This window comes from Micropterus salmoides, unplaced genomic scaffold, assembly GCF_014851395.1.
Source record: "Micropterus salmoides isolate LMB-PRFRI ecotype aquatic unplaced genomic scaffold, ASM1485139v1 Ms_hic_scaffold_9, whole genome shotgun sequence".
Taxonomy (NCBI): domain Eukaryota; kingdom Metazoa; phylum Chordata; class Actinopteri; order Centrarchiformes; family Centrarchidae; genus Micropterus; species Micropterus salmoides.
This window is the reverse complement of record NW_024044681.1, coordinates 36,587,071-36,614,365: the sequence shown is the minus strand read 5'-3', so window position 1 is coordinate 36,614,365 and position 27,295 is coordinate 36,587,071. Positions and strand designations below refer to the sequence as shown.

The 27,295-nt window shown below is 39.2% G+C and overlaps 1 protein-coding gene across 2 annotated transcripts in view; it reads left to right on the top strand.

Annotated features, from left to right (window-relative positions):
• The window catches only part of cblb (Cbl proto-oncogene B, E3 ubiquitin protein ligase), a 76,214-nt gene that overhangs the window by 22,735 nt on the left and 26,184 nt on the right, over window positions 1–27,295 (top strand). For both annotated transcript variants that reach the window (XM_038709096.1, XM_038709095.1), the window contains exons 4-9: window positions 10,170–10,316; window positions 13,182–13,338; window positions 14,521–14,642; window positions 20,262–20,399; window positions 20,896–20,983; window positions 21,825–21,956. In XM_038709096.1, coding sequence (XP_038565024.1) covers window positions 10,170–10,316; window positions 13,182–13,338; window positions 14,521–14,642; window positions 20,262–20,399; window positions 20,896–20,983; window positions 21,825–21,956 — 784 coding nt within the window. The remainder of the gene's footprint in view (window positions 1–10,169; window positions 10,317–13,181; window positions 13,339–14,520; window positions 14,643–20,261; window positions 20,400–20,895; window positions 20,984–21,824; window positions 21,957–27,295) is intronic.

Genomic DNA, 27,295 nt, shown 5'->3' with positions numbered 1-27,295 from the left:
TGAAACAACTTAGCTTAAAAACGACCGTTTGCTCGAAACTGACGTAGCTAGATAATGACTGTTAGCTCAGAGTTAGCTCGAAACGACTGTTAAATAGCTCAAAATTAGCTCAAAACAACTTTTAGCTCAAGGTTAGCTCAAAACGACTGTTAGCTAGCTCAAAGTTATCTCCAAACGACTGTTAGCTCAAGGTAAACTCGAACTGCTGTTTGCTCAAAGTTAGCAAAGTTAGTTCAAAACGACTGTTAGCTCAAGTTAGCTCGAAACGACTGTTAGCTAGCTCAAAGTTAACTTGAAACGACTCTTAGCTCAAGTTAGCTCGAAATCACTCTTAGCTCAGTTAGCTCAAAATGACTGTTAGCTCGAAGTTAGCTCGACACTACTGTTAGCTCAAAGTTAGCAAAGTTAGCTCGAGACTTTTAGCTCGAAACGACTGTTAGCTAGAAGTTAGCTTGACGAGACTTTTAGCTCAAAGTTAGCAAAGTTAGCTCAAAACAACTGTTAGCTTGAAGTTAGCTTGACAAGACTGTTAGCTCAAAGTTAGCAAAGTTAGCTCGAAATGACTCTTAGCTCAGTTAGCTCGAAATTGCTGTTAGCTCAAATTTAGCTCGGAACTGCTGCTAGCTCAAATTTAGCTCGAAACGGCTGTTAGCTAGTTCGAAGTTAGTTCGAAACGGCTGTTAGCTCAAAGTTAGCTTGAAACGGCTGTTAGCTTGAAGTTAGCTTGAAATGACTGAGCTTGTAATGATTGAGAACTCGAAACAACTATACTTGTATGCTGCTAGCATCAGTTATAACAGAACTGGAGATGATTATTATTGAGAGATAAGCGAAGAACAGCATGAAGGGCCTGTCCTTTTGAAAAGTCCTTTTTGACAATGACTTTTCGGATGGTTCTGTGTAATGGACCATCTTGTGCGGTCAGGTTAGTGGTTGATGGGAGCGGACGGTGGGCATCCCGGTGCCTAATGCCCATACTGAAATTGGCTGCTGAGGTTGCTCGAGGTGTCCAGCTGTGGCCCTAATGAAGCCTGCTGCTGTGGTTGGTAGATGTAGACGCCTGGGATGCTGGCATCCCAGTGCTGGGTACCTGAAGCTACCGGAGCTGGATGGCGGGGTGCTGACGACTCGATGTGGTTGTCCTGTGTGATTGTAGGCTGCTGGTGTGGTCAACCCCAATGAGAGGTGGAGGCCTTGGAATTCTGGTGTTGGTTGATGTCCTGTTTTGCTTTGGTACTGATTTTTCTGCTATCTTGAGATGGAGTTAATATGTGAACTGTCCCTTTAACAGTGGTGCTGACGTCACAGCGTATGTAATGTGCCACCCAGAAAGGAGCTGGTGTTGACAGAACTGAATGCATGGCACGCTGACGTGATAGCTTGAAAAGTTTGCTGTATTGTCTGTTCTCTAAATCACTCCTGAAACTCTGCTGGTAGCCCCACTAAAAGACAAGACTGGCCCTATTGGATCAAAGCATGTAGCTTTTATTCAGATCTAAACCTTGTGCTAAGGGCCCCTTAACCCCCTGACCTCATCCACCAGCTTTGATTTTTAACCTCCAGGCCTCATTATCATAGCATTGCCAACTCCAGACAAGCAGCAAAATTCAGGCAGGTATATGGTTTTAATCCACCCTTCTCCCACCCTTTCTCTTATCCAGGGACCCAGAAACATTGTCATTGTCTCCTGTTTTACAGCATTTACTCCCCCAAATGTTTTAGATTTGTGTAAATGTCTACACCATACATGACTCTATGGTCATTACAGTGGAATGTCAGAGAGTGTGCTTACTGGTTATCAAAATAGGAGATTGTCTATCATGAAACATGAAAAGCCGAACATTTATAGTATCTTTTTATGGTACATGTATAAATAACTGTCAGATAATTATTTTGAGACCGCTCTGATAGTGGGTCAAATGTTTTAATGGTGAATGTACAGTGTCACAGGGAGAAAGAGGAACAACAGTTTGTGACAGAGGAATGTGATATCCTTCAGGTGACAGGAAACCAGTAGGACTTGAGGTAGTGGGTGGTTGAGCTACACTAGTGCAGGTGTCACCACAACAACGGTGTGACAGCATATACGCCGTTGTAAGCAAGTTTGTGTCTTTGTTGTAGTGTGTGTTTAACTTTAAGATTATATTTTATTTCAAAGGATGCTGAAATGTCTTTTTTTAGTGAAAGTTTATTTGGTCATTTCATTGTCCTGCTGATCAGTTGGATATATACACACATAACAGAGCCATTAAAGGTTGTGTGTTACAACTGTGTTAGTGAGATAACAGTTTGTAGCCACCTTGCTAACTCACTCTGAGTACATTAGCTCTGATGAATGGGCAGGCTTCCTGGGGCGCTTGTCAAACGATTACATAACCAGTATAATGGCTTAGGGCATGGCAAAAGACTAACGAGCCAAACCATGTAAAATGTTATTGCAGAGGACTTGACATATAATTTGACCTGCACTTTGGGGCCAAAGAGATGCTACAAAATATATTTGTCTCATTGTCAGTGAGCGGTGCAGTCTTATGAAGTCAAGAGAAATAGAGAAATACAGCATACCAGAAATGATTGCAAATGTATCATACAGCTCAGCATGCATCCTGCTTTTCTGTTTGTTTGAGGATATATATCAGAGCTGAGCCCTCCTCCACAGCAACGCTGAAAATTGAGTTCAGTTCACAACCATTATGTAAGCATCTGCAGCCTTTCCCTCTGCATCCCAATGGAGAGTTTTTTGGCTGGTTCTCGGTTAATTAGACACCTAATGGTGACTGGAGAGCATGAAAGCATGTGCATGAAATTACTGAGAGGGGCTTGGCTTTGTCATTGCAGGTACACACACACACACACACACAGGAGTCTATGCTTCCACCAAGGCACTTATCTTTATCCCTCTTTAAACTGCTGTTCACCAGTTTACTTAATCAGTCACATCTCTGGTGTTTACTGTTGAAAAAATTGAAGTCAAGATATTTTCTACAAAGCTTATGCGTCTTGCAGTCACAGTCATTTATTGAGTCATATCACTATCAGCTGTGTTGAGTACACCACATGTACAGCTTTTGCATGTACAGGACATAAAGTACAGCAGATGCTTTGTCATAAATATGAACCAAACATCATTGATATTGATTATAGTCTGTTTGTAAAAGAACACATTGCAATCATAAATAAATTATGCCTGCCTCACTTTGTAATTGTCATCTAGATGTAAAAAATACACTGTACACAGTAATATACTGCAGTATGCATGAGTCAGCAGTCCAGTGTATACCAAAGACAGGTTTTATATGTTTTCAGAGTGAAAAGGATACATTTTTCTCAAATATTCAAACAATTATTGTAGTTGTAATTAGTTCCTCCTCTTCCTGTAATCATGATTATGTTGTGTCTTTACACTTCTGTTTCTTTGTCTTAAAGAGGTGGTATTGTGCTCAATTTCAGGTTCAAAATCTTAATTAGGGGTTATACCAGAACATATTTACATGCTTTAATTTTCAAAAAACACCATATTTTTCTCATACTGCACATTGCTGCAGCTCCTCTTTTCACCCTATGTGTTGTACGCTCTGCTCTTGAGCTACAGAGTGATGCATCTTACTTGTACAAAATCTTTGTTGGGAGTTGTACATGCGCAGTTCCCAGGTAAGGACTACTAGCCAATCACAAGCAGAGAAGAGCAGGTCGTAAGAAACAAGGTAGTGCGATCCAAATCAAAGCCGCTTCAGACTGCGACCGTAACCTAGCAGGTGGTATAAGTTACACAACATCATTGTTCCACATCTTACCATAAACCACTACAAAAATCACCATATTTCAACTAAATTTTACATAAAAATTGGCCAAACAATTTGAACGTTTGCTCAGTAGCTTTCGCATCAGGTGTAACATTAGCATTATCGCTATACCTTTAGCTGTGTTAGCCAACGTTTACAACAACTCCGCACTTGAACAGTGTTTCAGCCGTGTTTATTTTAAATATAGTTCACAACCAATAAAGCATACTTACAGGTTGTGATTGTGAATTTCCAGGCCCAAACAGAGTCGCAGTTGCATTGTCTTTAGGACTAAACGTTGAACTGTTGCCGGTGTTCTGACGATCTATGCTGCCTTGCCGATAAATGTTACCATAGCGCAAATCGATAGACTGGGCTCTACTCGGCCCTGCTCCGTTTTCCATTGCAGATAATACCCAGAGATAGTACGTAGCTGGTCGTCATAGCGACGCCACACACAACTGCCGTGACGTAATGTTCAATGCGACACACACACCAGTGATCCACACAGCTTTCTCTTTTTTAAGTTAAAAAATTTCAACATTCCTCAGAATGTAAAGACAGATAAGCGGTATGAAAACCTTCCAGCTGTGTTCTTCCGCGTTTTCATTGTGACGTCACAAGTAAAGGAAGTGAAGGGCTGGGCTACAAACGAGCTGTTTTCAGTTCAGAGCTTTTCTGTGAGTTTTCTGTGGGAGATGGGAACTCCCTTTGGGCTGGACTTTGGGCTTTTTCACTTTGCAAACCTGTTACATGCACAAAAAAGGAATATAACTCAATAAAGGAGAGGGAAAAAGCCAAAAAGCAGAATACCACCTCTTTAAAGTTGTAACAAAAAGTATTTATTAAATATCCAATAACAGCTCACCTTGGCAGCTCCTGGCTGTTCCATTACTATCTGGAATATGTAATGATGACTGCTAAAAGTGCATTTTACATGGACTGTGATTTTAAATGTTAAGGCTGCATGTTTTTGTTAGCTAACACATCCCACGAAAGACCCAACATTGTGGTCAGTCCATCTCTCAGTACTTTCTAATTTCCTTACCCTGTCTGCGCACACCCATAGGTTTTTACAAAGATTACATTTACATTTACTTTTGTTGGGGACTATTTTCAGTGGCGAATGAATCCACTTGTGGTGCTCTAGTGAGTATTTGGGGCAGCAGGGCGATGTAAGTGGGACTGAGATTAATGAAACTACAATAAAGGGACATTTTACAAAGTGCAGCAGTGAGGTTCACTGAGGGTTTTTAATAGTTTTTGGACAGTGGAGCTGTGTGTCTCAGAGGAAGAAGTGACATCAGGTTGTGAGACACACACATACAATATTTATAAGTAGGATCTATTCAGTGTTGGTTTGAATCTTTACATTGGATTTGTTGGCAAGATCCAGACAGATTAAATAATAAATAATTAAAACAGCTTCTAGAAAGAAGTTCAGTGGCCTGTACTATGAAGCCAGGGATGGGGTTAATAACGGAGAAAAAAACCCCCTCCTAGATGAAAGTGTGAAATTTACAAGAAGAAAAATCAGAAATTCCTTGAAATTAATGTCATAAAAAATCTAAAATCACGCCCAATCCAAGGCAAAGTCTCTAAGGTGCATGGTAGTGATTGTGGGCTAAACTCAGCAGTATTTCCTCACTGCTAAATCCGATTGCAAAGTTTAAGATAACTTTCCAGTGCATGCATAATACATGGCAGACCTGTGTGTGATGTTGCAGCCTTGCAAAGTGAAGTTTCTCTCATAAATTTGTGACTGTAATGTCAGAGAATAGTCACGTTTTTTACTCCTAAAGCTCCTAAACAAAATTTCCTTCTCATTTCCCATGAATTCAGCCTTTTTGTTAAATTGCCTACCAGACTAACTATGTGTGTGTTCACTCATTGCACTCATTACACTAACCTTCTGTATGTATAAACATTACATATATCACACTCCTACTCTGTTTACGTGGAGTGGCTGTTGACCAACAGTAGGTAGTGATGTGACTGTGATCAGTAGAGCTTCATTAGATGTTTACAATGGTGCTTGTCATACAGTATTCAATAAGTGTGTTTTTATCTGAAAAACATAATCAATTACAGTATCAGCTTGATTAAGCAGTGATGATGGGCTGCATCTAGAGGAGAGAAATGTTGGTATTAATGTGTATCACTAGACAGTGCCTGAGTTGTTTTTTATTACAGTAAGTCAGATATTTATATTTAGAGAATTACAGCATATTCAATAAATGCAATGTTTGTTTGTTGTTTTTTGAAGTGCTGTTATTGGTAGAACATTAGTTACTGTTTGAATGCATTACTTAATAATAATTATTTTATTTTAAATCCAACAATGATTAAAATTCAGTGATAAATACATACAATGTGTTAATATTATGATGAACATGGTATGATATATTTTGTGCACTTTGAGACTTTGAGGCCAAGATTAAGAGGATAACATTTTATGTTAAGAAGCTCTGCCAAAGCAATTGTAAAATATTAAGTGTTGATCATATGTTTCTTTTGTCAATAAAAGTAAACGTTTTTTGATTCATAGTTTGTCACTGAGGGGAAGCTCATGTTAGATTGGAATTGATATTGGAAAAATTAAACAACACACACCCCCGCCATCCCAAACACAGAAAATGATGAATTCAGTGGAATGTTTGTTCTGTGACACAGATGAGAGGTGTGATAAACAAAACGTAGGCTGTTTGTGCAGGTTTGAAAGAAGAATTAAAACACACACACACACAAACACACACACACACACAAACACACGCACGCACACACACACACACACACACACGCAACGCTTGTTATCAGCACCCTGCAGGCAGTGTACTGTCTTTATCCCACACCCTCACACCTTGGGCTCATGTGTAGTGTTTGTGCCTGTGTGTTACCCTCGAGTGTTACACACAACACAAAGAAAAAGCTCAAAAATAGCCCTCCTAAGAGTGTCCTTTCTTGCTTGCTTCAGGATTTAGGAATATGGCTAATTTATATGGCTGCTGGTCTGCAAGCTTAAACTCTGCTGTTCATATCTCAGCCATTTCAGCCCTAATCTCACAACTCACTTTTTCTCTGTCTGTGGAAGTGCTCAACTCTGTTTTGTTATTGCAATTACATGCATATTAATATTTGTAAATCCCAAATTACAAAGTGAAATATTTGATAAAGGCTCCACTACTGCCAGTTTAATGTTACTTAATAGCTGGATTTCCATTACAGATACTCCTAGTCCAAAAATGTAAATGTAGCAGTCAATGTTAAAATTATCTGTAGATTAAATAGAACCCATTTTAAGAATGAGTGATGAGAACTGGTGCAGTTTTACAAATATGGCACATTGGAAAAAAAACATTTCAGTACAATAATGAGAACCACAGGGGAAAACATAGTATGCCTAATTATTTTAAATATTGTTTTGTGCATCTCAATAAATCAATGGAAAAGAGAGCCATACCTTACTTTTCAAGTTTAAACACACATTCACACATACATAAAACTAAAACAGTTTTTTCCTTTTTCAGAAACGGAACTGTTTTTACATTAAAGTATCGCTAATACTTGAATGTACAGTTACCTTTACTTGAAAATAAACAGGTAAGCTAATATAAGACTCCCCAGTGGGAAAGTCACACATTACAGCAGCAAAGAAACCGACCAGGAGGTAATAAAACATTAACTATTTTAATGAAAGAAAGAAAATCAATCATAAATTTTCATTAAGAAACGAAACAATATACATTACAATATTTTAGATAATAAGAAAGAATATTTGGATGAAAGAAATGCTACATTCATAATGTCTATACTATATTAAAAAAATTATGTACTGTGCAAGAGTTTTTGGCAGGTGTGAAACAATGCTGCAAAGTAAGAATGCTTTCAATAGACTTGTTAATAGATTATATAATCTCATATAGCACCCACAACCCACATGCTGTATTGCTGTGTTTTTCCCCCCAGCTCACTCTTCTTTGAATTCTGCGCATTAAGATACGGCATGCTCCTTAATCGCTTCTCTGGCTCGCCCTTCAGCTCCAGATTAAAAAAGCCCTGCTGTTTTCTGCAGCATGTCTACTAGATGACTTCCCCACCGTCACACCACCATCTTAACCCTCATCATACAGTCTCAACTCCTCAGATTAAACGGAAGGTCGCAACACATCCCTCATTTCAAATTTCCTTCTGGCTCACAGATGTGTGTCTGATTGATGTTTGAGATAGCACAGATACACTACAATTTACTTTTTTAATTCCTTTTTTCGTTTTGTGGTTGTAAATGATCTACAATACATAGAACTGTCAGTTCTTTTAAATTAAATGTAAATGCTCCGTACTTGTATAGCGCCTTTCTAGTCTTTTCGACCACTCAAAGCACTTTTACACTACATCTGCATTCACCAGTCACACACATTCATACACTGAGCCTAAGTGCTCAAACGGAAATTAACAGTCACACTCATTCACACACTGGCGGAACAGCCGCCAGGGGCAAATCGGGGTTCAGTATCTTGCCCAAGGACACTTCGACACGCAACCAGGGGGAGCCAGGGATTGAACCGCCGATTAACGGCCAACCCGCTCTACCTCCTGAGCCACAGCCGCCCCCAAATTAAGACTGAAGACTTTTCTTTTTACCACTGCTTTTAATTAAATATTTAAGATTTACTACACTAACTTACACTGCACTGTAACTTTTACTGTCCTGTTTTCTTTTTCTTTGTTTTTAGCTTTTTAGCATTGCTTTTAATGAAATATTTACATGGTGAGAAATGAGTAGGTAATTGAGTGAAAAGATAATGAGAGTGAGATTGAACAGAGTATAGGAAGTGGTCTTAAATCTCACGCCTGATTGATTTGCAGGAACCTCTGTCCACCTGTAAACACACAGGTGGGTCCAGAGTATAACTGGATCAAAGTGGGCTGTGGACAGACATGTCCTGGTTTCTCTGTAGTGTCCGAGGGTTTTTGGAGTTTCAGTGGACCCAAAGATTGCTATGGACCCGAGTACAGACTAGCTAGAGAGAGTAGATTAAGTGTACTTCTCTGTTTATTCTCTTTTCAGAATAATTGTAACTTTATTATTATATATTATATTTATTTGCTCAATCCCTCAGCCTGTTTTTATTTTCCATTTAACTCTTTTAACCCTGATTCTACACTGCACTGTAACTTTTAGTATTTTTTAATGTGTATTTTTTAAAATTTCCCTATGTTGCTTTCAAACTTTTTTATATTTCCTTATGTTGGTTTTACGTAAAGCACTTTGAATTACCTTGTTGTTGAAATGTGCTATACAAATAAACTTGCCTTGTCTTGATTAGTATCGGGGAAGATGTTGGTCTTAGGAATGTTCTTAAAATCACAACGCTTTGGCCCCGCGGTGCTGCTCTTTGCTCAGGTGAACAGAACAGGCGCACACGTTGAGGCGACCACTTCACCTCACTCTAACAGGGACGCTTGCTACTGAACCTAAACTGTTTCTGCTGCTTCCTGATAAAAGAAAAATGTTTCTGCTGATACCTGTTCAGAAAAAAAAACAAGAAAACAGATTTATATATGTTAACCTGTTGCTCAGAAGGTGCCTGTTATGATGTTATGATCTGACTCTGATAGTAACTTATTTTAACAAGCTAGATAAAAGGTAATGCCTTGGCTGTGGCAAATTACTTTGGTTTAATATTTGATTTAATTACTTTAATGTTTAAGTTGAGATTTACAAGAAATATTTTATTGCTACTGTGTAAATGGAATACTGCTGAGAAAAATCACCTCATTTGTTTAAAGTGTTTGCAAACCACATGTTATTGCACTTGTATATAGCAGTACATTTAAATTAAAAGTGCTCAATACACTATTTTAGAACTCGTTATTCAACTTTACACTTAACTATGCTATCAATTGCAGAAAATCATGCGATTAATCGCGCTTAAAGATTTTAATCGTTGCCCAGCACTATTTATAACATGAATATAAAGCCACTGAATTTTTTGACTGACTACAGAATAAATAAAAATACATTGCAGCTGTTTCAAATGCTTTTCAAATTACTGTACAAATTAAATTACTATTCTATTATATTTAAGCTATAGCCTAAAACAGTTGTGCTGTTTACAAATACAGTAATCAGTAATACGAATAGGCTACTTACCCCAGCTCAGCAGTGGTTTCAGTGCATTTCAACATTTTAACAGGCCTGACAAGAAACTTGAGGCTTTCAATGTCCAGCTGGTAACAGAGTTTGAAAACAAATGTATTAATAAAATATTTTTCCCCATATGTTGTCAACGATAAAAAGAGTTTTATTGAACAGTGTCTGTCATACATGTGAGGCTACTATGGTGCACCAACTGTTTCCTCTCTTTTCTGGCGTCTTCTCTGCAGGAGGAACCTGACCAAGTTGTCTCTGATCTTCAGCCACATGCTGGCTGAAATCAAAGCCATCTTCCCTGGAGGACACTTCCAAGGGGACACTTTCAGGATCACCAAAGCTGATGCTGCTGACTTCTGGAGGAAATTTTTTGGAGAAAAGTAAGTATGTCTTGCTGTCTTTTGCATCAAGGTCAAGATTTCATTGGGTGATGTGGTGAAGCTGCTGCTGCTCTTTTCCTGTCTTTTAATCTGCAGCATACTATCACTTTCTAAATCATTCAAATGTCCGCATGCTGTTTCTCCAAATAATGACATGAAGGAGAGATGTAGCATCAGTTTGTTAATCCACAACCTAGCTAACACTAGTTACATTACTTGCTGTATCGTTGTTCACTCTATCATGGTATTTGTCATGGTGTTGGATTTCTACCTTCTAAGTTCTCACTTATCCCACCTTTGTAATTCAGATAAAGTTCCAGTTGGAAATGCCATATTTCATTGAATTAACAAAAAATGTTAGTGTTTATAAATTGATTTTTTAAATATTTCTTCTACTCCTTCATGTTAAAAGTAATTTCTGCCCCGTTCCATCATGATAACGTAACGTTACACCGTGTGTCATCTAACAGTCGGCCGTTTCATATTTTGTGTTTATTTAATGAGCGAGAAAACAGCTGAAACTAAAATTACAGACAATCTGTGACTGTACATTCTGTGAATTGTTTCACTTGTTTTCTTTGCCCCACACTGATGCAGAAATACATTTGCCTGTGATCATTGTACTGCATATTACTCAATAAATCCATGTCAGAAAGTAGTTTTAAGTCATTTAAAGTTGTAAGTAAAGTAGCCTAATTAATGTCTGTTATTGTTATTAAAACACATCAGTGATGTGGAAATTGGATTCATTTTAGGATCTGCTACTATTATCATTTTATTCTAATGTACTTCATCAGGATGATTGAATAAAATATTGATTTATTAATGAAATTAGAAAACACAGAAATAGATTAATCGACTAATTGAAATAATAATCAATAGATTAATCGATTTGAAAAATAATTGTTATGTGCAGCCCTATGTTAAGAGAAAATCTCAAGTGATCACATGATTAATCACATATATGCTCAGAGCAGGAATAATCAATCAGAGACAAGGATTTACTTTACAACTGCCACATTGTCAATATAAGTTTTTTATTAATGGAAAATCTTAAGGGCTGCAATTTATTTCGTTGATTAGTAGTTTGGTCTGTAAAATGTCAGAAAGTTCACAATTTTTCAAATCTGTCCTAAAGAAATAGTTAGGTGTTCATATGAACACTGAAACAGGTTTTGCTTGGTGCAATCATTCCTCCTGTTCCAGCCACTCAAGTTAGACAAATCAAGTGGATATCTTCTAACATTAATGTTAATATCCCCCAAACTGCAGCCAAACTGGGAAACACTGTCCAGAGAAACATTTTATACTAAAAAGACCTTTACTCTGCAAGAACCGAGCCTTGAAAAGAGTTTCCCTGGTCATAAATATACTGAATCATTCAATCACAGTTGTCCCAGCTAATGCATAGAGACAAGTGAATATTAAAGTTGTGGTTGGCAATTCGTTGAGCCATAGAGGGATGTCAGCACTGGGTTGCTTCTTTTATTTTACAGCCTTGAATACTATCAAAAGTGAATCTGCTCAGCTCTGAGTGGGCTGTACTCTCACTCCTTGTGGTTGCAGCAACAATGCAACAATAACATTATAATAATATTAAGTTTAAAAATTGGGAAGAACATCATAAGAATAGCAGAAGGGCTTTTAGCTAAGACACTCCACACTTGAGTGCTTGAGGCTAAGAGGTAAAATTAAAAAAAGCTTGGCCCTTGGCCCTCACAGGCACAACACTGGAACTGGCGAGAAGGAAGTGTTCACTTGAGACATTCCTCTTGAGCCTTTGGAAATGTCCTCATGATGGAGTGGCCACTTCTCATATTGGTAGGCCTTGTGGATTTATAGGGTTTTACCTTCATTGCAAATACACATTTCTGTTTTTGCTGCAGAGCCACAATTGCCATCATGTCAGTACAATAAACAGAGCTATGAATCTCACATCAGAGAGTTCAACAAAATGTACAGTTCCTGTATTATTTCATACATTCAAAAATGTTTTACTCACTTGTAATTAAACATTTTTCAATTGTGATGAATTACGGTTCTCAGAAGTATTTGGTGCAAGAGTTTTCTTGTCTCCTTTGTGCTTATCTCCACCTTGATGTGGTGCAGCCTCTTGAGATACATCATAAAATGAAAACAACAATGACATGCTGTGTTGGGCTTTAGGTTTAGCAGTTGGTAGGTAAAAAAGTCTTAGACCTCTGATCATCTCATCCTTCATTATGTACAAAAACTTGTTGTTTGTTTAGTGCTACAGTATACTAATCTCTCTGTAGGTGCTCTAATTTAATGAATTGTGTGTAACAGTGCATTTTAGTTTTGTACTGTTTTTAAAGTTTGAACTATGTCAGGAAGCTAGCTAGTATGAGATAAACTTATTGTGTTTGACCACATCAGCAGAGTGTAAAAGCCACTGAGGCTGTTGATCACAGTCCACAAATACATTTGATAATTTGACATTTGGCATTTAAATTGCATCACCAGCAGACACCTTTGTTTCCCATGGCCTTATTATATTCAAATGTCACGTCAGTCGTTGGTGAGATTCTCTTCCTGAGTTTGTACTACCAGACTTCACCATTTCTTTAATATACTTTATAAATAGAAATAGCAACTGTTTTTCTTTTCTTTCTATTGTTTGATCTAATCGAAACCTGGAACAGCTATACGAGCAGAACAAAAGTTTAACCTTATCTATCAATCTTCATACATCAGCTGTGAATTTGCAGTTTTGATGTTGTATACAGAATTTTTTGCACTACATTGGTCAAATGTACATTTGTATCAATAAAGATGCATTGTTTAATTAAATACAATTTTGTCTCTCAAGTTGCTGTATCTATGCTTTTATGATTGGACTTGCAGGACAATAGTGCCATGGAAAGTCTTCCGACAGTGCCTTCACGAAGTGCATCACATCAGCTCGGGCCTGGAGGCCATGGCCCTCAAATCCACAATCGACCTCACCTGCAACGACTACATTTCTGTGTTTGAGTTTGATATTTTCACACGCCTCTTCCAGGTTGGTCAAACCTGTGAATCAAATGATTTAGACACATACTGTATTTAGGTATAACAGGTTTTGCCATTTGCATTAGTGTCAGAGGCTTTTGCCCATTGAATGTGTTGCTGTTTTTTTCCCCAGAAAATATGAATCTGTTTGTCTCGAATAAGTGCCCTTATACATCTTAACTCTTCCTGAACCATAGTGTGAAAGCAGAATCTAGAAGAGCAGGCTTAAGCAGGATGTTGACTAAAGTAGGGGTGCCTGTTTGTGCTTGAAATGAGAGCTGAACTCAGACCGTACTTTTAGTCACAATGGGATTTGTCAAGCTTTTCTTGCTGAGAGGTGCACAGAGATCTGATCTTAAGGGCACTTGGACTATAGGATTCAACCTAATAAGTAACTTTGTAGATGTTGTGATCAGTGTCACAATATCTGTGGGTTTTTTATCAAGCAAATGATGGGTGATCAGGTGCTAGTGCAAAATGGTCTACTAAAGCAAATATAGTCATGGGTAGGAGTTGCCATTGACTGACTGCATCCTGGGTAGCCACTTCCAGGCTGGTGTAACCTGTGTGTCAGTTGAGGATGTGCCCTGGCCTGGTTGATTTACTGGTTGGGAATCCTGGTGGAAGGGAGGAGAGGGATCAGAGAGTCCACATGAAGGTGAGAATGACAAAGGAGAAAAACTTGGTAACAAATCATGGTGATGATATAGTGATCCTCTCAGGAGAATCTTGGCTTTTTATAACTTTTGATCATGAGGGTCCATATAGTCTACATCCAACAAAGCCACATGATGCTATTTTTATAGCGTCTAAGTCTTTTCTGCTGAGCCATTAAATAAACACAATCCCTAAGCAGTAATGTTATCTTCTTCTCTTCCACATCAAGTGTTTCGCACGCATGCAACTCTGTCCTGCAGATAACCTCAAACTAGTTGTAAACAGAGCGAAACACAATTGGCTGCAGTGCACGAGCTGCTTCCCAAACTCCTCGTTTGTTGAGCTGGCCAGATATGAGAAACCTCTGCCACTGCATCTCATTCAGTTTGCTGTTTGTGAATTTGACAACAGACAAAGAATTCAGATTCAGCCAAGTCAGCATACTATTTGTGGCAGAAGCACTGACTCAACATGACTTTATGTTGAAAACATGAAATATGAATAAGTTTAAACAACATTGGGTGGTCTTTTTCAGCCATGGGGATCAATTCTGAGGAACTGGAATTTCCTGGCAGTGACACACCCTGGCTACATGGCCTTCCTTACCTATGATGAAGTCAAGGCTCGACTGCACAAGTACATCAATAAGCCTGGCAGGTATGGTAACTGTGTGTGTACTTTGAAACTTGGTTTCAAATCTTATGTATTTCTCCTTAACATTAAATATTCATGACTAATTGAGGAACATCAAAGTCAGAAAAGAAACATTCTTATTGTTACTATATTATTAATGTTATAAGAAACTTCATTTAGTATGGGTGTTTTTTCTATCTATATATATATGTTTGTATACGATTGATGTATTGTGGAAAGCAATAGTTCAAATATTAGTTTATTCTGGCATTCTTCATGGAAGTGCAGATAGTCCAACAAAGCCACATGGTGTAGGTTGGAGGTTGCTATAGCAACTCAAAACGTTGCACACAGGTAACATGTATGTTTAACCAAGATACACTGCTGATGACCAGAGCTGAAAATAGGAAGAGCAGCTTCACCAAGTTCAACCTAACAAGAAACCGTGAAAAAAACTCTTAGAAATACTTAAAAATACAATTCAAAATCTTAAGTAAAAGTACAGAAGTGTTCACATCAATATCATAGCTAGCGGCTAAACCTCTGTCGGTGAAACAACTTTGGACCATAGGTGGTCGGATAACACTTTGGATTAACTCGTTCTTTTTTAGCATAATGTCAAAGAAAAAATTTCTTTAGTGCTTTAAAACACATGCCAACATTTACACACACACACAAATTTATACACTGATGGTAGAGGTTGTCATGCAAGGTGCCAACCTGCTCTTCAGGAGCAGTTAGGGGTTCACTGTGTCTTGCTCAAGGACACTTCAACACTTTCTGTGGAAGAGCAGGAGATCGAACCGGGAACCTTCCGGTTACTAGATGACCGCTCTGCCTACCTCCAGACCAAATGATGCAACAAGCTAATGTTGCACGTGTGGCTGGACAGGTGTAACCCTGAAATGCCCCTGAACATTTAATGGTTTGGCTTGTTTTGTTTCAAGTTCTGATGAAATTCACTCTGGTACACAAATATTATTTTTCTTTTGTGAAAAAAAATATATCCAGGAATTAGCACCCCTGTGTACTGAATCGAGATTTGATGGTAATCATTTTGAATCAAGAATTGATTTTTGAATGGAATCGTTAGATACTGAAAGATTCACACCCCTAGCAATGAGCAATTCCTTCTGTTTTGCATAGCCAGTAAGTAAAAAGATCAAATTAGCGAAGAGGAATGCCAGACCAAAGCACTGCATCAATGAAGTCTGCTAGCACATTGTCTCTATTCATTGCAAGACAATTACAAGTTGTAGTTTTCAGTATTAAAGTGATTAAATATTGATTTGCCTGAGAATATAACCTTCTTACCACTGACATTTTTACGATGTAAAAAGTTGCTTGGTGGGAGCGCTGGAAATAGCTGGTTTTTCGTGTGAAAACAGAGTCGAATAATGTCACTTTTGGCTGTCAGTACACCAAAGCCCCATGTTCTTGGGACTGCATTTGTGCCTGCGGACGTGCAGGACCTGCAGGACCTGCAGGTTTTAAGTGTGTGTCTTTTTGAGACTAATGAAACGACACAGGCCAGTGTGAGACTGATTCACCGAGTGAATCATGCAAATACCATGAACCAACACTGGAACAAACACACACACAGCTGTGTGGGGGAGGGCAGCCATATCGCATGAGCCACCACATTACCACTTCAGCTCAGTCAGACACACTCAAACATACAACTACGCATGCACTTAGAATTAGAAGATTAGAGATTGGTGAAAAGTCGACCCACGATGTATCTTAGATCATATCTGAATTAAATCATAACATCAAACAGTTATCACACTGAAAGTGATGATTAGCTTAATGCATGTGTGACTGCATTTCATTATCATGTACACAGACAGGCATACTTTCTGTCCTCAGCAAAGCTCTTCACTCTGCAAAACACAGCTTATTAGCATCAGAGCTGCAGCCTGAAACTGTCAAACTGCCTTCCCACGTCTATTTTCAGTCAAAGCCTCGGTGGGTTTAGCATGGTGCCTTTGTTGTTGGTTGAGGAAGGATCATACTGTGGTCTTGCTCTAGGCCAGTGCTTCTGATGGACTACATTTGTAATACCTTCACTTTTGCTTTCTTCACATCTTTTTCATATTCAGATTCTACCGCCTTGTGCTGAGCCGTTTCTGCTGTATTCAGCTGTGATGTGAACAAGGAAATCCTTCTGTGATAAAGCTTGAATCATCATTGTTTGTTGCAGTTTAGTTTTTATATAAAGGCGATGGTAGAATGTTCATAGTTCACCACATCTGTTTGAAGTGTGTGAGTTGTAATCAGTGTTGGGAAGGTGCTTTTATAATCTAGTAGGTACAGATTGCTAGTTACCCTGTTAGAATGTAATGTAAAGTAATAGTAGCTATTTTAATTACTTTATCAAAGTAACTTATTACATTTGATTACTTTACAAACATATAAATTATATAGCTTTATAATGATTAATAATGTTTTTGTTATTTACTAAAATATAAATATCCAAATTATGGTCAGTGAGCAGGCCAGAATATCTCCTACTCTATGTTTGAGGGAGAAATAAATGTTTTAATGTCTCATAACATTAATTTCTCACTAACAAACAGTGGGAGCAAGAACAGCATGTAATAATAATAATAATACACTATTTTGGACCATTACCATTTTATATTAACTGAATTATGGGTGTGCACAGATAAAAGTCTTATACAGGGGATAAATATGCTCACTACTAAAAGAAAAATCATAATTGCATCACTTATTATGGATGTTAAATCATTTTCACAGCATTAATTACGATATTTTCTGGTATTAATATATTTATCATGGTAAATCTATGCAAAATCACATATAAAATAAGCTGTTCAAAACTATAAAATGTGTTCCGCTGTTGTTCATAGATGCATTTATCAACAGAAATTTGGGAAGGACAAGTAGTCATGTGTGATCAAAACATCATCTGTTTTTTTATAGAATCAGAATCAGAATCAGTTTTATTGCCAGGTATGTGTATACATACGAGGAATTTGACTCAGGATTGTACATTGCTCACGATGTGCTTACTTATTAAAATCAGACACAAACTACAGAGTAGACAACGCTAATATACACACTATGAACAAAACAATATAGACATATTGACAAATAGTGCAGTAATCAGAGTGCAAAGGATGCAAGAGTAAACTATTATTCTCATTATGTACATGTTGAAGGTGGATGTGATATACAGGTACACATACATGTACACGTGTACACAGTGTGATGGAGCATAGTGCAAAGGATGCTGGAAAAAATAAATAAGACCTATGACCTTATGACCTGAGGTAGGTGTATTAGTATACAGTATATACAATATGACATAGTATGAGCAGCACTGAAATAGAGAATGATGAATAAATAAATAATAAGTGGAAACCAGTAAACAAGTGGCTGATTAGAGACAGAGTTACTGGGTTATTGCACAGGAATTGTTCCTGACACTGTGAGTCAGAAATCAGCTGTTCATCAGAGTGAAGCTTGTGGGAAGAAACTGTTCCTGAGTCTGTTGGTTTTGGCGTACAGTGCTCTGTAGCGCCTACCAGAGGGGAGAAGCTGGAACAGGTTGTGTCCAGGGTGAGATGGATCTGCAGTGATGTTTCCTGCCCGTTTCCTGACTCTGGAAGTCCTGAATGGAGGGCAGGTTGGCACCGATTATTTTTTCTGCAGTCCTGACTGTCCATTGTAGTCTGCTCCTTTTTGGTGGCAGATCCAAACCAGACAGTGATGGAGGTGCAGAGAACAGACTGGATGATGGCTGTGTAGAACTGGATCAGCAGCTCCTTAGGCAGGTTGAGCTTCCTGAGCTGGCGCAGGATGGTGTCCGTGTTGGGCTCCCACTTCTGGTCCTGGGAAATAGTGGATGGTGATGGGGGGCAGAGTGGGGGGGCTCCTCCTGAAATCCACAGTCATCTCCACAGTTTTGAGCGTGTTAAGCTGCAGGTTGTTCTGACCGCACCAGAGAGCCAGCTGATCAACCTCCTGTCTGTAGGCCAACTCATCACCGTCCCGGATGAGGCCGATGACTGCTGTGTCGTCTGCGGACTTCAGGAGTTTGACAGATGGGTCCCCTGAGGTGCAGTCGTTGGTGTAGAGGGAGAGAAGAGCAGTGGGGAGAGCACAGTGCTAATAGTTCAGGTGTTGGATGTGATGTTCCCCAGTCTTACCTGCTGACTCCTGTCAGTCAGGAAGTCTGTGATCCACAGGTGGAGGCTGGCACAGTGAGCTGGGTGAGTTTGGTGCTAAGGATGTCCGGCATGATGGTGTTGAACGCCAAACTGGAGTCCACGAACAGGATCCTTTCATGTGTCCCTGGAGAGTCGAGATGTTTGATGGCTAACATGTCAGTGGATGATTACATCATCCACTGACATGTTAGCACTGTGCAGGCCCCTTGCAGGGGGTCCAGCAATGTCCTTCAGGTGGGCCAACACCAGCCTTTCAAAGGACTTATGACTGTAAATGCTCGTTAATCGACCAACCCGCTCTACCCCTGAGCCACAGCCGCCCCCTTATGCAGTTATGCAGTCATGTAGTCGGCAGGTGAAGTACGCTGTCTGGGATGTGCTCAGTGAGCCAGGACTCGGTAAAACAGAGGGCGGCAGATCTGCAGAAGTTCGAGTTAGTTCTGTTGAGGAGCAGCAGTTCATTCATCAGCATCCATTTTGTTGGCCAGAGATGGGACATTCGCCAGGTGGGTAGAAGGGAGCGCAGTGCAAAAACCCCGCGGTCTCAGTTTAAAGCGCCGGCACGCTTTCCCCTTCGTCGCCTCCGGAGGATCCCATACAGAGCTGCCGCTCCTCTAACTAATAACACCAGGAAAGTTCCATTTAGATCAGGAGCGGTAGAATAGTGTGAGCAGTTGAAAGTCTGATGTTTAAGAGCTCTTCTCTGGTAAAAGTTAAGTAAAATAAAATAAATAAACAAAAACACAAAAAGCACTACAGAGCGTAATCCAGAGGCTGCCATCCACCGCTGCGCCCTCTTGATCATATATATATATATAAGTGTGTGTGTGTGTGTATGTATGTATGTGTATATATATATATATATATATATATATATATATATACAAAATTGAATAATGAATTCTAAAGTAGTGTATTGCGCACTTTTAATTTAAATGTACTGCTATATCCCTCTTTCCTCTCTTCCTTCTCCTATGTTTCCTCTGGCTTGTCCTCTTGTTGTGTCGGGAGATGCTGTTGCTGGTTATAGTTTCCAGATCTGCTTATGCTCAGTCCAGTCCCCGCACTTTCTTTTCCAATATTGAATAATATATTAGTAGTGCCTGTAAAAGTACTCATTTTTAAGTAATTAAAAAAAGTTAAAACATGAACAAGATGTGATCATATAATCATAATGTGAATTAATTGTATTAATAATATTAAGCTATATGACTAGTCAAAGTTAGATATGGATTTTATAGTTTTTACATTTATTTAAAAACACAACTTTTAATTAGTAAAAGTAATAATGTATTGTCCACCCAGTGATTTCTGTATGATATCACAGGGAACATAACGCTCAAAAACAGTTGCTTTTACATCATCATTTCAAGTTTGTTATACAGGTTTTGATTTGCAGTGTGTGTGTGTGAACCATGCACTCCTGTCCTCTTTCCCTCTCTGACAGTTACATCTTCAGACTGAGTTGTACACGGCTGGGCCAATGGGCCATCGGCTATGTGACCAATGATGGCAACATACTGCAGACCATCCCCCACAACAAACCGCTGTTCCAGGCCCTCATCGATGGCTACAGGGAGGGCTTGTAAGTAACCTAGCTCACTGTCTGTTTGTGTATTGATCAGTTATGCTTTCCACTGTATGTGTGCTGTATACACATGAGAAATTATTAACTTTGTCTCAGTCAGTCGCATCTGATTTGCATACTGTATCTTTAAATGTTTCTTGGCAGATGAGAGAGTGGTGCCCCATGACGACGTCATTTCTTTTCTGAAAGCTACTTCATAGATGAAACATTTTTTTTGTTTGACAGCCTCAATAGGATCTTCCAGGCCATCTGACAGGGCCCCAGACAAATCAAGCATTCTTTCCTCCATTTAGTGCACAGCATTCTCTTCTCTAGACTAAAAATCTGTTCATGACTGATATTTTGTGTCAGTCATACATCAGGGTTAATTAAAGTCACTGTTAAGCATTTAAAGAAAAAACCTACTACAAGGGCTCATATTGCTTATGGCTCTGCTACTAGTAGTCAGTGAAATCCATACTTGATACCATGTTATTTTTTTTCTCATTCACAGCTACTTGTTCCCTGATGGGCGCAGTTACAATCCTGACCTCACTGGTTTATGTGAGCCAACACCTCATGATCACATCAAAGTGACACAAGTGGGTTTGTGTGTGTGTCTGAAAACATTCATCATCTGGATTAGCAGAGTAATGTTCATAGTTTCCACTGGTCATGGAATGTCTTAGCCTCACAAAGCCAGAATACTTCATGTAAACTCATGACGTCCTTATGACATTTACGCCACACTTAAACATGACACATGACCAAATGTGGAAAAAAATAAAATACATGAAATGTTTTCTAAAATGAAGCAGTCATCCAGTTATGTTGCTGTGTCAGACGATTGTGTTTTGACTGAGAGAACATTTTTTAGAGACTAATTTTTGTGCCACCACGTTGTTCCAGTTTGAAAATGACCAGTGAGAGAGTGTGATGTGGTATGTTCATCCAGTAAGGCGTAGTGTTTACATATATTGATGTCTGAGTGGTGAAGGGAAATCATCTTCTGTTGGACAGCCTACTACTGTGTGTCTCAAGCACATTTTAAGCAACCTGATCAGATGATAATGTATGAGAAGAAAATGATAGGCTGGTGTTGTATGGTGAGGAGTTTCTGATGATTATATTGTGAAAAGTGTATTACAAACAGGAAAATTACTGTTAGGGGATTTTACAAATTCCTTGTCATTTGATTTCTTTTCCACAGTGATTTTACCCAAACTGAGATGAAAAATACCTCTTTTGACAACATCATTAACCATGACAAAAAGTCATGAATAACTCTGAATTAGTGATGGGACATCACAAAATTAAACATCTGGGTGGGACACTTGTGTGCTTGCTTATGTATACTGTGTGTGTGTATTTCCATGGCTGTTTTCACGTAGCTTGGTACGTGCTTTGCTTTATGACTAACAGGAGTTTGCTCTGTCCGAACAGGAGCAGTATGAGCTGTACTGTGAAATGGGCTCCACCTTCCAGCTTTGTAAGATCTGTGCTGAGAACGACAAAGACGTCAAGATCGAACCCTGCGGTCACCTTATGTGCACTTCCTGTCTTACAGCCTGGCAGGTACCGTAATGAACCATACTGCATTAACTGATTTTGAGATCAAAACTCTGAACAGAGGGGCACAGCTGTGGCTTTGGATGACTGTTGTGTACATGGGACATGGTGGATTAATGCCAGAATCTTCATCTTTATGTCTCATTTCTGTTTAGATTAATGAGTGTCGGCATATAAGTGAGAAAAGACTACTGAATAGTAGTCTAGACTACTGAATAGTAGTCTAGACTACTGAATAATAGTACTGAAGCAGCTATCAGCTTCCAGGACAAGATAAAAAAAACATGTTAAAAAAACTCCCTCATTTCCTCCGTGTCCTTGCATCTGTCCTAATCAAATTTCCACATATCAGTCAGTAGCGGAAGAGAAAACTGAGAGCTGCGTCCTGCTGTGTGCTATTGTTTGTAATGTGTGCATCTCATAGCGCACTGTGCTGCCCTGCTGTGTTCATTGTGCATATGTGTGTGAGAAGCTGTGCCAGCCCCGTGTGTTTGTTATTACCTTACCCTAATGAGTCATTATCATCAAGTCCAGAGCTTCCCTTCTCTCCTCTCTCTCCACCTCCATCTTTCATACCTCCTTCCTTCCCCCTCCTATGCATATGACATCTGTGTTGCACTCAGAGAGATGGCTTTCCAGACATGTACTAGTTCTGCACTGACCCTGATGTTATTGATCTCTGGCAGACACACATTCACTCTGCAGGCCTGGACACAAGCCCAAAAACCTGTCTTGTAATCACAGTTGCAAGGTTATTTTGAGTTGGCTGAAAGTATGAAAGTAAAGTTTGTTCTAACTCTCATGTAAGACAGCAGATATATTAGACCTCATTTAATGACATTTTGAATCTTCCTATTGGTGTTGAATATGTATGGAATTGTTCAGCCTATCACTGGTGTCCTGGTGATACAAAAACTGGTGGTTTTTGTATTACAGTTTGATATAATAAACCATATCTCAACACTGATTTTCAAATATGTACTTCAGGTGCTTGGCAGTGGAGCTTTTGTGAGGGAGGACATGAAAAATGATTCAGAGGACAATGAGTGCATGTTTTATTCATGAAGTTGGATGCACTTTGGTTTTCTGTCAGTCAGCACTGTAATTGTTTCCATTTATAACAAGCCTTTTGTTTGCATTGTGTTAGTCAGACACCCCTATTACTGATGTATCAATAATAGGGGTGTCACAATTCTCACAATGGTGTTAACTTATCAACGTCCATCTGCAGAGGAACACTTGCTTTTTGCTAAAGGTTGACATTGGATTGGCAAATTAGTACTTCCCAGCAAGACTTCTTTCTTCTTTCTTTTGAGAAGAAAGCAACCAGCGGTTCACAGTGCATTCACATGCTCCTCAGATGGTCCCATTTCCCAAGTTGATAAGTCGTTCTTCCTACTTCAGTGTGTGTTCATGTGCTCTTAAGTCGGAATGTGGAATCAACACGGATGCTTCTACAAAGGTGTGTTGGATTATCAGAGCATATAAACCACACACAGACATCTAGTTCACCCTACATAGACAGTAAACTAACCGTTATAACTATATTACAAATTACATGTTTGCAAAAAAATGATATGCAATACATAATTTATTCATGTATTGCATCATCATTTAATTTCTCTTTTTGCAATAAAGATTTAAGGAGAAAAAATTGATTCTAATTATTCCGACACCACATGAATACACCATCAGTCACAGCTCACCCCACTCTTTCCAAGCGAGCAGGAGACGCTACAGTGGCCGACACGCTCTGTCCTGTCTTGTGCATAATGATACGTGCGGGCCTCTATTTGTCTAAATTCTGCGTCTATTCTTACTTCTAAAAACCAGTTGACTACTACTAGTACTAACGTTACTTGTTGTTGTTCTTTTTCTTCTTCTTGTACGTATTCAGTATAGTCACGAAATGCGCTTTGTAGCGCTGTTTGTCTGTTTTGGGCTACTGTAGAAACATGGTGGCGCAACATGGCAACGTCCATGTAAGGTGGACCCGCAGTTATGTAGATATAAATGTCTCATTCTAAGGTAATAAAAACATAACGGTTCATTATGTAAGGTCTTTATACACCACTGAAAACATAGTTATGTATAATATATTACATTTCTGTCAATAGATCCTTCTAAATGTTACACACTGGACCTTTAAATAAGTGGTTGGTAGAAATAATATATATTTTTATAATACATGCAGTTTTGGTTTGAAAACATTTCAATATGGACAAATTAAAAAGATATACTATGACTCTAAACTGTAAGTGTTATCCGCAAGGTGGTAGTATTAGTGTAGTCATCACTGCTGGACACAGTTAGTGAAACCACGAGAGGGCCCACCAACAATCACGCGGCAATTGTCGCTATCCCTCATTGGTCTTTGTAATCAGCTGGGCCCTGTGCAGCCAGTGGTACGTACACCGCTGCTTTTACCAAAATGATGAACGATGCATGAATGAACAAACTGATGTTGAATTTTTTTGCTCCAAGTTATAACAACAAAGAAATGATAAATTGCCACAGTGGCTGCAAAGTGTGATGATGAACCAAGATTTAAATTTGAGAAGCTTTTCTCGCACACACACTAGTGTTTGGTTTGCTGCTCTGTTCATTTCCGTGACTACAAAGCTAGAAAGCTTTTTCTTTGGCGGCTTTGCTCTGAACAGAGCTGTAGGTATAGGAAATGAGGCGAGTGTTCCCAGAGCTCAGTCCAATGCTCTGTAAACAGCAGGTTTCTGCAGCACCCACATTAACAATGTTTGTCATACTTCCTGTTCCTGACATCTCTATGTGAACCTGCCTCCTCCACAACCTCAGTCAGTGATTCAGTGACGTATGCAGTGTGTGTGTTTATATGTGTGCTTCAATATTTTCCTCTACATTTGTGAATTTGTGAGTCAGAGAGAGAGGGGGAACCCTCCTATCCTGTGACAGCGAGTCACCCTGCATCAGTCTGTTCAGGTCATTGACTCAGCGGTGGTTCCCTGACTTTCCTCTCACTATGTATATTAGTCAGCTAGGGTGGAACAGACACTCCTCGCTCACAGCTGGCTAATCTGTGTAATTCCACATCCTGTTCTCAATTCAATTCAATTCAAATTAGCTTCATTGGCCTGAATGTGTAACAACAATAATTTTCTAATTTTCTTTTTTAATAGTTTAATGAACGATGATCTCTGCAGGATATCTAAATTTTATTTATATAGCGCCAAATCACAACAACAGTTATCTCTGAGCTCTCCGATCGGGTGTGTGTGTGTGTGTGTGTGTGTGTGTGTGTGTGTGTGTGTGTGTGTGTGTGTGTGTGTGAGTGAGTGAGTGAGTGGCAGCCTACACAATATACACACAGAGGTACAGACAGTAAAGGTGATGTTGCTATAGCCTGAATAAAAAATGGCACAGATGTTTACAGTAGTGTTAATGATAATAATCGTAATGTTGATAATTACAATAACAATAGGACTAGTAGCAATAATTGGAACAGAGGGTGTCGAGCAGGAACACGGGGGCAGCAGGCAACTCACAACCACAGATCCAGCTCCAGAGCCAGAAACACCTGCAGGAAGTGATAGGAGGAGAGAGGAGAGGGACGAGAAAGCACAAGACTACGGGTAAGGGGAGAAGTCGAGTTAGTAACATGCAATAATGGGATGAGGTTGCATACAGAGGGAGAGAAAGTAGAGGAGAGAGGAGCTCAGTGCATCATGGGAAATCCCCCAGCAGTCTAGGCCTGTAGCAGCATAACTAAGGGATGGTTCAAGAGTCACCTGAGCCAGCCCTAACTATAAGCTTTATCAAAGAGGAAAGTCTTAAGCCTACTCTTAAATGTGGAGATGGTGTCTGCCTCCTGAACCCAAACTGGAACCTGGTTCCACAGGAGAGGAGCTTGATAGCTGAACGCTCTGGCTCCTAGTCTACTTTTGGAGACTCTAGGAACCACAAGTAACCCTGCATTCTAGGAGCGCAGTGCTCTGGTGGGGTAGTAAGGTACTATGAGCTCTTTAAGATAAGATGGTGCCTGACCATTAAGAGCTTTGTAGGTAAGAAGAATGATTTTAAATTCTATTCTGGATTTTACTGGAAGCAATGCAGAGAAGCTAAGACAGGAGAAATGTGATCTCTTTTCCTGGTTCCTGTCAGAACACGTGCTGCAGCATTCTGGATCAGCTGAAGAGTCTTAATGGACTTTTTTAAGCAGCCTGATATTAAGGAATTGCAGTAATCCAGCCTAGAAGTAACAAATGCATGGACTAGTTTTTCTGCATCATTTTTAGACAGGATGTTCCTGATTTTCGCATTATTACGTAGTTGAAAAAAGGCGGTCCTTGAAATTAGCTTAATGAGAGACTTAAACGACATGTCCTGATCAAAGATAACTCCAAGATTCCTCACAGTGGTGATGGAGGCCAAGGCGATGCCATCTAGGGAATCTATATCTTTAGATAATGTGTCACGGTGGTGCGTGGGCCCCAGAACAATAACTTCAGTTTTATCTGAGTTTAACATTAGAAAATTACAGGTCATACAGCTTTTAACATCCTGAAGGCACATTTGAAGTTTAGCTAACTGATGAGTTTCATCTGGCTTGATTGATAGATATAACTGAGTATCATCTGCATAACAATGAAAGTTTATGGAGTTTTTCCTTATAATATTACCTAAAGGAAGCATATATAAAGTAAAGAGGATTGGTCCGAGGACAGATCCTTGAGGAACTCCATGACTAACTTTAGCATGCATGGAGGATTCATTGTTAACATGTTTGAACATGTTAACAATGAAATTGATCTGATAAATAGGACTTAAACCAGTTTAGAGCGGTTCCTTTAATTCCAATTAAATGTTCCAGTCTCTGCAATAGGACCAGATGGTCAGTGGTATCAAATGCAGCACTAAGATCTAATAAAACCAGTACAGAGACAAGTCCTTTGTCTGATGTAATAAGGAGGTCGTAATTTTCACCAGTGCTGTCTCTGTGCTATGATGAACTCTAAATCCTGACTGAAAATCCTCAAATAAACTATTGCTCTGTAGAAAGTCACACAGCTGTTTAGAAACTGCTTTCTCAAGGACCTTACAGAGAAATGGAAGGTTAGATATAGGTCTATAGTTGGCTAAAACATCTGGATCAAGGGGTTTTTCAGAAGAGGTTTAATTACAGCTACTTTAAAGTACTGTTGATAAAGATAGATTGATCATATCTAGTATAGAAGTGCTGACTAAGGGTAAAACTTCTTTAAGCAGCTTAGTCGGGATGGGGTCTAAGAGGCAGGTTGATGGTTTAGATGAAGAAATTGTTGAAGTTAGTTGGTAAAGATTGAGGGAAGCAAAAAAGTCTAAACATATATCTG